The following is a 16,438-nucleotide window of genomic DNA, read 5'->3' as shown; positions in this document are numbered from 1 at the left end:
TCCTCAAAACAGCCACCATACCTACCTATTATGGCATTTCCATAGCCATTCCGAGATATATTGGCATGCAACTTTCCACCGTTCTGCTCATTATGACACCCTCCATCATTGTCATATTCCCTTGCATAATCATGTAGTTGACATCGTATTTGTGGAAAAGCCACCTTCATAATTCTTTAATACATGTCGCTCTTGATTCATTGCACATCCCGGTACACCGCCAGAGGCATTCACATAGAGTCATATTTTGTTCTAAGTATCGAGTTGTAATTCTTGAGTTGTAAGTAAATAAAAGTGTGATGATCATCATTATTAGAGCATTGTCCCAGTGAGGGAAGGATGATGGAGACTTTGTTTCCCCCACAAGTCGGGATGTGTATCCGGACGAAAAAAAGAGGCCATAAAAGAAGAGAAAGGCCCAAATAAAAAAATATATATAAAAAAGAGAAAAAGAGAGGAGGGACAATGCTACTATCCTTTTTCCACACTTGTGCTTCATAGTAGCACCATGATCTTCATGATAGAGAGTCTCTTGTTTTGTCACTTTCATATACTAGTGGGAATTTTTTTATAGAACTTGGCTTGTATATTCCAATAATGGGCTTCCTAAAAATGCCCTAGTTCTTCATGAGCAAGCAAGTTGGATGCACACCCACTTAGTTTCTTTTGTTGAGCTTTCATACATTTATAGCTCTAGTGCATCCGTTGCATGGCAATCCCTACTCACTCACATTGATATCTATTGATGGGCATCTCCATAGCCCATTAATACGCCTAGTTGATGTCAGACCATCTTCCTCCTTTTTTGTCTTCTCCACAACCACCATTCTATTCCACCTATAGTGCTATGTCCATGGCTTGTGCTCATGTACTGCGTGAAAGTTGAAAAAGTTTGAAAATTCTAAAGTATGAAACAATTGCTTGGCTTGTCATCGGGGTTGTGCATGATTTGGATATTTTGTGTGACGAAGATGCAGCATAACCAAACTATATGATTTTGTAGGGATGAACTTTCTTTGGCCATGTTATTTTGAGAAGACATGATTACTTTGTTAGCATGCTTGAAGCATGACTATTTTCATGTCAATATTAAACTTTTGTTTTGAATCATCCGGATCTCAACATTCATGCCACAATAAAGAAAATTACATTGATAATTATGTTAGGTAGCATTCCACTTCAAAAATTCTGTTTTTAGCATTTACCTACTCAAGGACGAGCAGGAATTAAGCTTGGGGATGCTTGATACGTCTCTGCCGGGGTACTGATCCATGAACACCTATGGGACCGGCGGGCCGAGTCCCTTTCGGTTCGGCGGGGGCGGAGGTCGCACGAAGAGCGGATCGAGGCGAAGCACACGAGCAGTTTATCCAGGTTCGGGCCGCACGGATGCGTAAAACCCTACTCCTGCTTTGTGGTTTGTATTGGGTTCTTGCTCGGGAGCGCCGAATGCTACAGTACACACCGGCAGCTAACAAGACCGAGCGTGAGTGTTCTCCTCCTCCCCTCTACGTTGCCCACGGGCCTCCTTTTATATGCTCAAGGGGTCACCGACAGGTGGCAACGTAGACAAGGGTAAAAATGGAAAGGTGCTATGGTAGGTACAGCTACCTGCTACAGTGTATCATACTTAACCCTGACGGCAGGGGACAAGGGCATTAAATGCCCGTCTGTTTCGCCTAAATAGTGCAAAAGGGACCGTCAGGGACGCCATCGCTCGCCATGATGGCAATCTTGTCAGCGCCGCTCGCCACCGTGCACCGCTGGCTGCACAGCCCCCCGCCACGTACGCCTGGAAGGGTCCCAGAGCGACACGTTGGTGGATGTGCTGGAGCGCGGTCACAGAGTGGTGGCTTTCCGCGGCAAGCGCCTTGCCGCGGTCGTTGTCTTGTCGCGTCCGGGAACTTGTCGCTCACCGGGCCTTGCCGGGACGCGTGGTGCGTCGCGGCAAGTTCCTTGAAGTTCCTTGGTTGGCCTTCCCGACAAGCCCTCTTGCCGGGGTCTTGAGATGCTTTTGTTGGCCTTCCCGGCAAGCTCCTCTTGCCGGGGTCTTGTCTCCTTGGCTTGGATACTTTGTCCTTGAATGGCTCCAAAGGAACCACGGAGGACCTTGGCGGTCACCTGGCAAGTCTTGCCGCGGGGTGCTGCGACTGCCCGTGCACAAGTTCGGGATACTAGGGTACCCCTACTCTAGTACACCGACAGGAGCCCCCGGGCCTGGGCCATACACGGTGCCGAGCGCTGTTGGGCCAGGCCCAAAACAGGGCACGGGCACGCGCGGCCTAGGTTATGCCGTATCTCTCTCCGCATCCACCGCGCCCTCCCCGAACGGCACGCGTTGAATGCGGCATCGTGGGAGAGATCGTGGGGGGTTTCTTTATTCGGAAATGCGGAACGTCCGCCCCCTCCCTCTTTATAAGTAGAGGAAACAGGGGTAGTTCGCCCATTCGCCAGTTGCTGCTTCAATCTCGGAAATCTCCGCCGCTCCCTTGTCTTCCCAAAGTCGAAAGAGAGCAGCGCTCCGCCCCCCATCGCCACCAGCACCACCAACGCCGTCGCCCTCCTCCACCACTTCCGCCATGGCTCCAAAAGCCGACAAGGGGAAGGTTGTGAAGTCGACCGAGGCGCAGCGGCTTGCGGCGCTGCGAAAGGAGCGGGCGGTCTTCCCCCCCAAGCTCGCCGTGAGGGAGCTAAGGGAGAACTACTACCTCTTCTGGTCGACGGAGACGCGAGCGCATCCGCGCACGAAGGTACTTCCAGCCGCCGCTTGGAAGAGGGCTCCAAACGGATATCCTTTCTTCGCCTTGTTCTTCTATTGCGGGCTCTGCCCACCCTTCTCTGAGTTCTTCTGCGATATCATGAACACCTACGGGTTCCATCTCCTTGACTTCACCCCCAATGCCGTTCTGACCATGGCAGTTTTCGCACATCTCTGCGAAAATTTTGTCGGAGTCCATCCCAATGTAGCCCTTTTTCGCCACTTCTTTATGCCCCGAGTAGAGAGAGGAGAGCCTTTATCCGGCGGGATCGCCTGGATCTCAAGGGCCGGCAAGAAGGACACTTATCTGGAGGGAGAGTTCCGCAGCAAGTGGGAGGAATGGAGAGCAGATTGGTGCTGGATTGACGAGGAGAACCCGCAGCCATTCACCGCCCGGCGCCAAGCCCCAGTAGCACGCGGTAGCAACTGGAGTGACGTGGCCCCGGAAGACGACAGGCTGAAGATTGCTGTCACCCGGATCCTACGCCTCAGGCTTGCCGGGCTCACTGTAGGAGCTGTTGGCGCAGATTTTCTTCGCCGCCGCATCGCCCCCCTGCAGGAACGAGGGAGATCCGCCTGGGAGTTCAAGAATGCGGCGGATATCATGAGGCTGCGGCCGGGCCTCAACTTCAACTTCACTGTTCTGGAGCTCAACGCGATGCTCCAGGAGCTGTTCAAGTATGACCCCCAACATCCCGAAGTGTTCAGGTTGCCGGGGGGTGTCGTTCCGCTGTGCAACAACTCCGCGCTCGACCGCATCCGTGCAATGATGCCGTTGTGCGACTCGCATGGAATTGTCCCAACTTGGCAAGAGCCTGCAGACGACGTCATGCAGCAATTCTTCGATGGCTTGGTAGAAGTGCCGATCCGCTCCAACGAGAAAGATAGCCTCACCCGCGACACCACCGATGCGGAGATGACACGCATAGCCACTAGGCTGGAAGAGGCGGCGGCAGCCGCAGCCGCGGGCGAATTTGGATTCACCGTGGAGGAGGCAGAGGCAGCAGAGGCGGCAAGCCGTGCCGAGCGTGGGGAGCCCGCCGGCGAGAAAGAGCTGGCCGGTCGTGGCGTCGAGTCGAGCGAGCCCGCCAAGGATACGAGCGGCTCGCTGGAAATCAACTCCTCCTCCTCCTCATCTTCGGGCAGCTCGCCGCAAGCAGAGCCTCCATCCCCACCAAGAAGGCGTCTCCGCAAGGCCGGTGACGTAGCGGAGCGGCAGGCGGGTCAACAGTCGCCACGCCGCGTGACACGCTCCACTGCGGCAAACACCGTTGCCGCGGGAGCACCTCATGCTGCGACGGCAACTAAAGCGGGGTCTAGCCGGACCACCGCTTCTGCTCCTGCCGCTTCTCACGCCGCGACGGCAACCGGAGCGGGGTCGTCTCAGACCACCGCCACCGTTCCCGCCAAGCGGCCAAGGGAAACTACTCCTCCGCCTCATCACGCCGGGCGTGAGCCGGATTTTGACTTCTCCGCGTTCAGCTCCGACGAGGAAGAAGAAGAGGAGTAAGATTCTCTTGTTGTACTTGTAGTTCTTCAATTCTTGCTGTTTTATCTTGTATCTCATTTGCTTTACTCTGAACTTGTTCCTCTTTAGGACTCTAGCCCAGAGAGCAGCGAAGAGAGCCAAGGTCCCGGTGATCGTCATCGAGGACGAACCCACTGCGACAGCAGGGGGTGCGCCCGAGACAACCTTGCCGGACCCGGCAACTTTTCTCCAGAGCAGCCCCCAGCGTAAGTATATGGTTTTCTTTCCGCTGTGAGGTGCGCATGGATACTCTGTCTTTATACTGCTTCGGAGGCATGCCGTCTTTTTCGTAAGAGCGTAGCTGGCAGGACCTTTATACTGCTTCGGAGGCATGCCGTCTTTTTTCGTGCAAACGTTGCAGGTCCTCTCGTGCCTCAGGTGTATCTTTTGTCTTCCCATACACGCCCAAGAAGCCTAGCAGGTTCACGCAAAGGTTCTTCGTCACGTGCATCACGTCGATTGAGGAGCGGACCTCTAGGTCTTTCCAGTAGGGTAGGTCCTAAAATATAGATTTCTTCTTCCACATGGGTGCGTGTCCCTCAGCGTCATTCGGAACAGCTAGTCCACCGGGACCCTTTCCAAAGATTACGTAGTGTAAATCATTGACCATAGCAAGCACATGATCACCGGTGCGCATGGCGGGCTTCTTCCGGTGATCTGCCTCGCCTTTGAAATGCTTGCCTTTCTTTCGACATTGATGGTTGGTCGGAAGAAATCGACGATGGCCAAGGTACACATTCTTCCTGCATTTGTCCAGGTATATACTTTCAGTGTCATCTAAATAGTGCGTGCATGCGTGGTATCCTTTGTTTGTCTGTCCTGAAAGGTTACTGAGAGCAGGCCAATCATTGATGGTCACGAACAGCAACGCCTTAAGGTTAAATTCCTCCTGTCTGTGCTCATCCCACGTACGTACACCGTTTCCATTCCACAGCTGTAAAAGTTCTTCAACTAATGGCCTTAGGTACACATCAATTTCGTTGCCGGGTTGCTTAGGGCCTTGGATGAGAACTGGCATCATAATGAACTTCCGCTTCATGCACATCCAAGGAGGAAGGTTATACATACATAGAGTCACGGGCCAGGTGCTGTGATTGCTGCTCTGCTCCCCGAAAGGATTAATGCCATCCGCGCTTAAAGCAAACCATACATTCCTTGGGTCCTTTGCAAACTCATCCCAGCACTTTCTCTCGATTTTTCTCCACTACGACCCGTCAGCGGGTGCTCTCAACTTCCCATCTTTCTTTCGGTTCTCACTGTGCCATCGCATCAACTTGGCATGCTCTTCGTTTCTGAACAGACGTTTCAACCGTGGTATTATAGGAGCATACTACATCACCTTCGCAGGAACCCTCTTCTTGAGGGGCTCGCCGTCAACATCACCAGGGTCACCTCGTCTGATCTTATACCGCAACGCACCGCATACCGGGCATGCATTCAGATCCTTGTATGCACCGCGGTAGAGGATGCAGTCATTAGGGCATGCATGTATCTTCTCCACCTCCAATCCTAGAGGGCATACGACCTTCTTTGCTGCGTATGTACTGTCAGGCAATTCGTTATCCTTTGGAAGCTTCTTCTTCAATATTTTCAGTAGCTTCTCAAATCCTTTGTCAGCCACAGCATTCTCTGCCTTCCACTACAGCAATTCCAGTACGGTACCGAGCTTTGTGTTGCCATCTTCGCAATTGGGGTGTAACCCTTTTTTGTGATCCTCTAACATGCGATCGAACTTCAGCTTCTCCTTTTGACTAATGCATTGCGTCCTTGCATCGACAATGACCCGGCGGAGATCATCATCATCGGGCACATCGTCTGGTTCCTCTTGATCTTCAGCAGCTTCACCCGTGGCAGCATCATTGGGCACATCGTCTGGTTCCTCTTGATCTTCACCAGCTCCCCCCGTTGCAGCATCACCGTATTCAGGGGGCACATAGTTGTCATCGTACTCTTCTTCTTCGCCGTCTTCCATCATAACCCCTATTTCTCTGTGCCTCGTCCAAACATTATAGTATGGCATGAAACCCTTGTAAAGCAGGTGGGAGTGAAGGATTTTCCGGTTAGAGTAAGACCTCGTATTCCCACATTCAGTGCATGGACAACACATAAAACCATTCTACTTGTTTGCCTCAGCCGCATCGAGAAACTCATGCACGCCCTTAATGTACTCGCGGGTGTGTCTGTCACCGTACATCCATTGCCGGTTCATCTGCGTGCATTATATATAATTAAGTGTCCAAATTAATAGAAGTTCATCATCACATTAAAACCAAAGTGCATACATAGTTCTCATCTAACAACATATAGCTCTCCAGAGCATCTAATTAATTAAACCATACATTGAAACTATGTAAAACATTTCAATGCGAAAACAAATGCGATTATAATCGCAACCAAGGTAACAATTGATCCAACGGCATAATGATACCAAGCCTCGGTATGAATGGCATATTTTCTAATCTTTCTAATCTTCAAGCGCATTGCATCCATCTTGATCTTGTGATCATCGACGACATCCGCAACATGCAACTCCAATATCATCCTCTCCTCCTCAATTTTTTTTTATTTTTTCCTTCAACAAATTATTTTCTTCTTCAACTAAATTTAACCTCTCGACAATAGGGTCGGTTGGCATTTCCGATTCACATACATCCTACATAAATAAAATCTATGTCACGTTGGTCGGCATAATTTTCATAAACAATAAATGAACCAATAGTTATAAAGATAATATACATACCAAATCCGAATCATAGACAGGACGAGGGTCGACGGGGGCGGATACCAAAACCATCGCACTATATAAGATGCAATAATAAATGTAAGAAAATGATACAAATATCTATCTAAACACACAAGTAAGAATATTTTTCCTTTCAGAAAGAAGATAAGAACAAGAGGCTCACCATGGTGGTGTCGGTGATGAGATCGGCGCGGGTGATCGACGGCGGTGAAGACGGGGACGGGGCGTGACGGACCGCTAAATCTAGACAAATCTCGAGGAAAATGGAGCTTGGAGGTCGAGCTTCGAGAGGAGAAAGCTTAAGTAGTGTGGCTCGGGCATTTCATCGAACACCTCATGTGCATAGGAGGTGAGCTAGAGCACCACAAAGCCCTCTTCCTCTCGGCCAGAAAAAACAGAGCACTGTACTCTGCTCTTGCGCGAGGGGGTATATATAGGCACCTCATTGGTCCCGGTTGGTGGCATGAACCGGGACTAAAGGGGAGCCTTTGGTCCCGGTTCAAGCCACCAACCGGGACCAATGGTGGTGGGCCAGGAGCGAGGCCCATTGGTCCCGGTTCGTCCCACCAACCGGGACCAAAAGGTCCAGATGAACCGGTACCAATGGCCCACGTGGCCCGGCCGCCCCCCTGGGCTCACGAACCGGGACCAATGCCCACATTGGTCCCAGTTCTACACTGAACCGGGACTAATGGGCTGAGCCGGCCTGGACCATAGCCCTGTTTTCTACTAGTGAGTTTAGATGTGACATCTTTAAAAAATATCTAGATGTGAATTAGAGAAACTATTTTCTGAAAATCGCCCAGCCCAATACAAGCCGGGGGGTAGGGCCTGTCGTATTGGTCTTCGTGGCCTGGTTCGACGCGCCCCAGGAGGAATGAATAGTTCGCTGGAGGTAAACCCCTAGCCGACGTTCCCCAGATATTCACGTCCTTAATTTTTGCTGTGACAAGTTAGGAGTATAACTATTTTTGCATTGCAATAACTCGATCTGTTCAAAAATTATATGAGAGTTGCATGATTTCTTTATCCGGGAAGTAAAAAAAGGAGATGACTTAGTCCCATTACTGAGTTAACCAACTTTATTAAACCAATATGAATGCAAACAAGACCACACGTACGATGTATCTGCCACATAACATCTTATTACATCCATATCTATATATCAGCAAACCAACATGAATGCAAAGCAAATGCATACATACAGTGTGTTACACGTAACTGTATATTACGTCCAGACAACATATGGCCAATCCGGCATGAATGTAAAACCATACAAACACGACGCTTATTGGAACACATTAAGTAGATGAGAGAAGCAACTACTAGTATGCAATGCATTATTAACCCCCAGAAGTCATGCATGCCGCTCACCAAATGGGCTTTCATCTGACGTCGGTGCTTGTGGGCCCGAGCTACTAGTAGTGTAGGTATCTTGTTGCATTGAGGAGGGCACCGAAGTAGTGTTCAACAGGTGGTTAAGGTCAGGCAACGACACACCACGTTCGAGGACCTCCATTGCTTCCTTACTGGTAGGCCTCTTCCTACTGTCAGGAAGAGAACACCAGAGCCCTAGGATAGCCACACGCTCCATCTGCCTCATGTCCGAGTCGCCACAACCATGTAGCCTGTCATCTGCAGCTTCCATCACCCTGCCTCTTACATACAGATCCCAGACTTGCTCCCTGGACTTTCCCATGCACGTGATGTCCAAGAGGACGATCCCGAAGCTGTAGACGTCTGAGCTAAGGTTGAACTTGACTTTCCCTGCTTTCCTGCACTCTGGATCTATGTACCCTTCTGTCCCAACAGCAGTCGTCATTAGTGTCACGTTGTCTTGGTTGCCGATCCTCGACAGCCCGAAGTCAGCAAGCTTGGCGTTGAAGTTGTTGTCTAAGAGGATGTTGCCTGGTTTGATGTCTCTGTGCAGAATGGGTGGGGCGCAGTCATGGTGGAGGTAAACAAGGGCAGAGCCAATGTCTTTGATGATTTGGTACCTGAGAGACATACACAGGTTCATGATTCTACTACAATGGTAATTACAGCATCATGGATCATTGATTCTCGTGAAGTAAATAAATAAATAAAATGCACATGTACGCATACTACATTGTACCTTGTTGGCCACTGTATTGGCTGCTCTGTCTCGTGTAGGTGGTGGTGCAGATTGCCGTTAGGCACCAGCTCATAGACAAGGAAGAGCTCTTCATCCTTTTTCTTCATGCAACACCAGCACATGAAATCAAGAATGTTTGGGCTACTATCCCTGCAACACCAACCTTTAAGTTTGACGAGATTCCTATGCTTCGCTTCGCTAATGGTGTTCATCTCAGTGAAGAAGTCCTGATTTCCTCCCCTTATCTTGTTCAAGATCTTCTTTACAGCCACCTCGCCACCATATGATTCTTTTGAGTTCAACGATGTACCTGAATCCTTGGAGGACGATGCACACGATTCCTTGGAGGAAAAACCACCTGATTCTCTTGAGGGAGCACCTGATGACAATCCCTTTGAGAATGTACCCCTGTAGACTTCTCCAAACGCACCTCTCCCAATAACCCTTTGCTTAGAGAAGTTGTCTGTTGCAGAAGCCAGATCACGGTAGTCGAACCGTCTGGGTCCTCCAGTTTGTGCTACAAGGTCATGGCTTGTGCTCCTTGTCCACTTGAAACATGCAATGATACACCACACCATAACCACCAACGCTACAGCTCCTCCAAGCGACCCTCCAATAATTGCAGCCTTCATGTCATGATCTACATGCACAAAAATAACACTAGTAGTTAATTGTGTTAATTCATGTGTCCAAGTTAATTTTCTCTCCTAGCAGGCAGAGTTGAAGAACCACAAGTGTATTTGATGTGAATCTGTACTTTCATGGAGCTATAAGCATCTAAGCCTATTCATAGCTGTGATATTTATATAAGAATATTATCATCTTTTCCTAGTAGGGCGAGTTGAAGGACCAACATGCATATAGGTAAGATACTGTCATCATCATATACTATCATGGAGCTATAAGCATATAATAATCTTTGTGAGCTATAACCATATTAGCATAACTTCCTAGTTGGCAAAGTTGAAGGACCATGGTGATGGGTATCTTATGCATATAACCAGTTGATATTCTCATGGAGATACAAGTTGATTAATCATTGTGAGCAACAAGCATATTAGCATCTGTTGCTAGGATGCTAGAATTGAAGGACTATGGGATCTGAGCTATAAGCATACCAACTCCCTTTCCCAGTTTGTCGAGTTGAAGGGTAAGCATCAGATACTTTCATTTGGAGTTATAAGAATATATGGATACTAATTGTCGTGAGCTATAAGCATATTAGCACTTTATGCTAGAGGGCCTAGTTGAAGGAAACATCAGATACCGTCATGGAGCTACAATCATACTACTAGATGTGAGCTATAAGCATATTAGTACTTTCTGCTAGCGTGCCTAGTTGAAGGAAGCATCAGATACCACCGTGGAGCTAGTTATAAGCATACTTATCGATATGAGCTCTAAGACCTCTTACAGTGGGTGGTATCATGTATATGATACTACTGTATTATGCTATCCCTATAATGGATGGTATCATATGTTGATATTTTAGATGACCTCATTTATTACTTTGTATGACTCATACTAGCACTTCACTTATTACGATGCACTATCAATGATATGAATAACAGTATCACCTCTTTCCTTATTTAGTGTTATGTCATGTCATCAAAATAACTAGTTAACACATTGCATGAGGTTGCATGATACTACCCTATGATGCTCCATTGTGGGAGGTCTAAGACTATCCAAAGTGGGAGTAACATGGAGAGTAACATAGATGACACCTAAGCAAAAAAATATGCTAGTTACTCATACTATGGGTAACATCACACATACCAAGACAAGATGAGTCTACAACCTAATAAATAAAGTTTTGCATGACACCACACATATAGTGGGAGTAGCATGAGTGGTAACATCACACGTATCTAGACAAAATAGATGATGTAGCATGTAATTACTGATTAAAGAGAGGCATGTGGTAACATAGTATGTTACTCACACTATGAGTAACATCACACATGCCAAGAGAAGATGAGTCTACAACGTAATAAATGAAGGTAGTAACATAGACTAGTAACATATGCATGTTGCTAGCCTAAGTTACTCCACACTATGGGTAGTCTAAGCATATTTAGCATCTTTTTCTGAGCAGACCGAGTTGAAGGACCACAACAATAATGAGGAATAAGCATGTAAACACATTAATTAATGGAAGAAATAATTATGCTTAGGCCTTTCCTAGTAAGTTGAAGGATAAGCATAAGATGTTGTTCATGTGTACCTATAAGCTTATAAGCATGTTAATCCGTTGCTTGTTTAGACAATATTAATCTTCTGCTAGGGGGCCAAGTTGAAGGAAGGGTCAGAATGTCGATGTGAGATCTAAGCATATTAGTATCTTTTACTAGCATGCCGAGTTGAAGCCTTTAAGGTCCACGTAAGTACTTGATGTATATAAGTATATGGAGATATAATCATATTAACAGTCCTGATCGAGCTATAAGCGTATATTAAATGGCTGAGTTCTAATGTCTCTTGGAGTATTAATTTTGTATCTTTTTCATGGCAGTTGCATCGAAGAAATAAAGGTATAGCTAGTAAACACCTTTGTGGGGCGGAGCAAGCGAGGAGTTGAAGGACCATGATAGTATCCGATGCAGCTCCAAGCTGGCGCCTGTGGCTCCAGAAAACCCAATGGCCACCTGAGGCGGGAGCAAGGTGACTGGATCGGGTAATTGCGTGGTGACCCGAACCGGGAGATTGTAACTCTGGTCATCAAACTGCAGGTCTGCTACCAGCATCCGGGTGGTGTTGTCGAAGGTGACCGTGGCCGTCATGGTGCCATTGAGGCTGAAGCTATCCAGTATTGTCGTGTTCACCGAGTCCATGATAGAGCTGATGTCGATGCCAATGTGGTCATAGGTGGTGTTGGGGTCCCAAGAGTTGTCGTAGGTGTCGAATTCCACGGCGATGAACCGGTCATTCCCGAAGGCGGTCGGGTTCTTGCCCTTGCCTAAGGGCATCATGCCGAGGTTACCCCCACCTGAATTTGGCGGCATAGTTGACGGGTAAGAGGCAAGAAAGAAAGTCATGCCGTCCCCCTTGTTGTTCTTAGTATCGTCGTCGATATGGATCACGAAGGTGAACCGCGCCTGGAAGCTGGCCACCTCGCCGGTGACGTTGTCGTAGAACGGCACCGGGTGCCGGTACGATACCCGTCCCGTACAGGAATTGGGGTCCTTCTTGTAACTGTTGCAGGTGAGGTCAACTAGGTCGCCATGAACGGTCGCATCCCCCTCGAATTTCAGGTCTTCTATGTGGTAGGTGGATGCGTTGGAGAAGTCGAAGCTGAATGAGAAGGGAGACGGGGTGGTTGCGGCGGGAGCGGGAGCAGGAGCAGATGCATCAAGAGAATTTGCTACAAATATTTGTAAGCAAATGAAAAGGAGGAGTAGGAGGTGGCAGCACGGCGTGTTGCCGCTGCTTGCAGGCGAGCCCATGGCCGTAGTGGTACTGATGAGCTAGGCATCTTCACAATATATAGAGGAAACGGAAAGGTGCAATAGCACCCGGGAGTCCTGACACCCCTTTATCCCGTGCGTTCAATGCCCTCAAGATTCATGATGTGGCGTAGACAGCAGCAGGCCACTTGCGTTGTCAGTTTAGTTAAGCAGAGAATTTACAGAGTCGAACAGGCCGATCCTAGGCTGCAGCAGATAGAGTAGGTCTAGCAACTGTGCCCGACCAGCTTGTCAGGTCCGGCTGCGAGATGTTTTGTCAGCAGGCCGTCATCTCATTCTTATACTTATGTCTTTTCTTCTGTTCTTTTATGAGCCCGTGTGTGTGAGAGAGAGGAGGAATGGAAGGAGAGATATACTGTGAGAGAGAGGATAGAAAAGAACTATTTTTCATGGAAGAGAGAGAGGCTGTGAGAGAGACAAGAGAGAGGATATAAAAAAACTATTTTCCATGGAAGAGAGGCCGTGAGAGAGACAAACGAGATAGGATAGAAAAGAACTATTTTCCATGAAAAGAGAGGCCGTGAACGAAGAGAGAAGAAAGATGAGGGGCACTTTTTGGGAGCCCATGTGTGAGACAGAGAAATGTGAGAATAGAGAGGCTGTGTGAGAGAGAAAAATAATTGCTTGAATATAAGCAGTGTGGGTGGAACTGCCTGCAACATCATTGCTGCAACCGTGACAGGTGCATGAAGAATCTCTCTGTAGTCAATAGTTCCCTATGTTTGGTAAAGTTGTATTGTCACATCCATTTACTATTCACCCAACCTGCTAATCTAAACAATGGTGCAGGACCCCGGCACATATCACAATGAAATGGGTAATGTGGATAGCCGGGTGTCTAGACACCCGGGTGTTGAAAATCCAGTCTCGTAGAGGAAAAGAAAACAAGACTACCCACCTACCAGTGACTTTACATCACAAAACAGGATGCCAGTCAAGGAACCACATTCGGCTAGCCTATTTGGTTTCACTGTGAGAGGGGACAAATATTCATGCATGTTGTTATCACCTCCAAAAAGGGGGATTGTCACTCAAACGAGCTTTGTTTGGACAAGCAGGGATCGCGCTAGGTCCCTCTAACGGCACAAATAAAACTGGTGGTGAACACGTAAGTGCTGAGCTCACCACCTTCACTATTTCAGTCATCGGCCAGGTCTGCGTACCAGCGAAATTATACGATTAGAGGGACGTAAGTGGTGAGCTCACCACCTTCACTGTATCAGTCATCGGCCAGGTCTGCGTACCAGCGAAATTATGCGATTAGAGGGACGTAAGTGGTGAGCTCACCACCTTCACTGTATCAGTCATCGGCCAGGTCTAGGTACTAGCAAAATTATGCGATTAAGGGCACAATATGTTTTAATAACTAGCACAAATGCCCGTGCATTGCAACGGGAAAAAACACCGGTTCTTGTGAATCGAAATTGGCCAGGTCGAACACGGTCTAGCTGTGTGCTAGTGCTCCAAATATTCTACACGAAACTTCCATGTCCACCGGCGTTGATGCTCACACAACCACAGATGTCTGACTCCATCGCTAGGTCTGCTATGTTATGAGCAAACAGTTAGACATGTACTTGTTTTAACTACAAAATTTAAGTAAAAGAAGCACACTCTATAATACCACATTCTCTAGAAAAACTAATTATGCATAAGAGCACAAGCTTGTTGCACAATAACGCAACCTCCAAAAAAATATCCGTTTCTTTTAGGGCTATACACACAGGAAATAGCGAAGTAAAAATTCTTCACAGAGAATGTACATTGATACTGTCAGATTTTTGGATAAAGAAATGCTTATAATGGCACAACCGATATATGCACATAAGATGATTCTAGGCAGCTAATTGTCTATTTTTAATGAACTAAGTGGGCCTAAACGCCTGATGTGCTATTTTCTAATTAAGAACTTTTAGGCAAAATAAGTAAAGGGACGCTTTGGATGGATGAGAAAATTAATTGGAGAAGCAGATGATTGAACATGTTTAGGCAGCCAACCAAATATTTGTACAGCAGACTACTAGTCCGGCACGCAGTACTGCATCTTCACCGTCATGTCCGAGCAAGCCCAGCGTCTCGTCCTTGCCGAGTCCACTTACAACTGTACCATGCAGCATCAAACTTCTCTTCGCCGCTCTATCTGAGCAGCCCGGCGTTTCGTCCGAGTCCGCTTACAACCCCGGCCGGCGTGCAGGACTGCATCAACATGTCATCGTCGTCGTCGTGTCCGCCTACCACTCCAGCATGCAGGACTGCATCAACTTGTTTTCGCCGCTGTGTCCGAGCAGCCCGGCGTCTCGTCCTTGTCTTACAACTCCGGCGTGTAGGACTGCATCAACATGTCATCGCCGATGTGTTCGAGCAGCCCGGCGTCTCATCCTTGCCGTGTCGCGTGTTTTTCTCACTATCTGTCGGAGCAGCCCGGCGTCTCGTCCTTGCCGTGTCACCATGTCCTTGCCGCTGTGTCCGAGCAGCCCAGACCCGCTGTGTCGCGTCTTCATCATGCGCCAAGGAGCCTGCATGCAGAACCGACCATGCTTCCTTTCTCTCGTTTTCCTGTGCTTCCTTTCTCTTTCTCAGCTCATTGTTTGAGTCATGAGGCGGCTGGTTGATGTTACAAAGAACTTCAAAACGTATATAAACTGATGAGAATCAATTTAGCAGGGCGAGATGGGAATGACACATAATTCCTGGGCGTGAGGGTGGACAGTAAGAACAGTCAAATAAAATAATGTCTTAACATTAGCAAGAAACTTGTGTTGGGTAATTTGGTTTGTGGGGCTACGCACTGGGACAATGCACCAAGCAAGTCGGTTATGAGAGCGAGAGAGTGAAAATTTTCTTTCCTTGTGTGTGTCTAGTTTTTTCTTTCTGTTTTTATGTAGAACAGTTTTTAAATCTCAGCCTTCAATCTTAGTGGTTAACATAAAATTAACGGATATAAAAAGATGACCTATGAAGAACTATGGAAGGCTCCGTCGTTTAATATTAGGTAAAGATAAAGATATTCTTCTCATATACGTACGATAGAGGAGAAGCACTCTCTCTCGGGTTCTGTACCCGAGAGGTCATAAACTCAGGATCCGATCAAATTAGGCCATAAACTCATTTATTTGAGCAAATAAGGCCAAAACTGATTTGAGAGGTAAAAACCAGGCCATATGAGCGTAGCTTAGACCCCTAGCGTTTTGTTTAATTTGTAGAGGGTGCTTTTTTACAGACTGACCATCACAATAAAGATAATGGTTGAAGGAAAATAAAATAAAAAATACCTAAACCATGGTACTCGAACCCATGCCCTTGGGAATCACGGACTATATTATTTCACATTTGAATTCTAGGTTGCATTCCGTATATATGCCAAATGATTATCTTACATGAAAAAATTGGTCTCAAATTCTCCCAATGACTACTAGAAAGGATGTACGAAGACACCGTGTGAGCATCCGGGGCTTGGCAATATAGAAGGCAAGACGTAGCGCTTTTACACATCCGGGGACTGAACCTGGGTAAAACTATAGTACCAAAAAGGCTTTCCCTCGCTTTATATATAAAGCAAACCACCAGAGTAATAAGATTCAACAAAGGTTCACACCACACACACGCAAGGGTAGCAAACAGACAAAGTACTAAAGGGTTATGTTGAGGGCACAACTCAACAAGCCCATAAAAAACAAAAAAAGGCGGCAGCACAAGCCTCGAGAAGGCTAATCCGGCTTAGAGGGTGGAGGGGAAGCGGTGGCGCCAAGCAGAGAGCCATCGCGTGAAGATCTGCAATGATGATGTTGATGGCGTCTCGATCCTGAGGCAGCTAAGCGGCCACCAA

At 47.6% G+C, this 16,438-nt stretch overlaps 1 protein-coding gene across 1 annotated transcript; it reads right to left on the bottom strand.

The window, feature by feature from the left end:
• Positions 1-8,093: 8,093 nt before the first annotated feature.
• On the bottom strand, positions 8,094-12,613 carry LOC125534968 (L-type lectin-domain containing receptor kinase IX.1). Its single transcript, XM_048698028.2, has 3 exons — positions 11,697-12,613; positions 9,146-9,785; positions 8,094-9,026 (listed from the first exon to the last, which is right to left on the bottom strand). The coding sequence occupies exons 1-3, from the start codon at positions 12,589-12,591 to the stop codon at positions 8,387-8,389; spliced, it is 2,175 nt and encodes a 724-aa protein (XP_048553985.2). The 5' UTR covers positions 12,592-12,613; the 3' UTR covers positions 8,094-8,386.
• Between the last annotated feature and the right edge of the window lie 3,825 nt (positions 12,614-16,438).

This window comes from Triticum urartu, chromosome 2A (genome assembly GCF_056163025.1).
Source record: "Triticum urartu cultivar PI428250 chromosome 2A, HENAU_Tu73, whole genome shotgun sequence".
NCBI lineage: Eukaryota > Viridiplantae > Streptophyta > Magnoliopsida > Poales > Poaceae > Triticum > Triticum urartu.
This window is presented reverse-complemented; position numbering and strand designations above follow the sequence as displayed.

Bases quoted from the DNA above. Each gene is read 5' to 3' on its own strand.
- LOC125534968 (XM_048698028.2), bottom strand. From the start codon at position 12,591: ATGGGCTCGCCTGCAAGCAGCGGCAACACGCCGTGCTGCCACCTCCTA. The intron at 9,786-11,696 runs GTGTTTACTAGC...TTGTGCATGTAG, and splicing joins GCTTGCTCCGCCCCACAAAG to ATCATGACATGAAGGCTGCA. The intron at 9,027-9,145 runs GTACAATGTAGT...TATGTCTCTCAG, and splicing joins CCAATACAGTGGCCAACAAG to GTACCAAATCATCAAAGACA.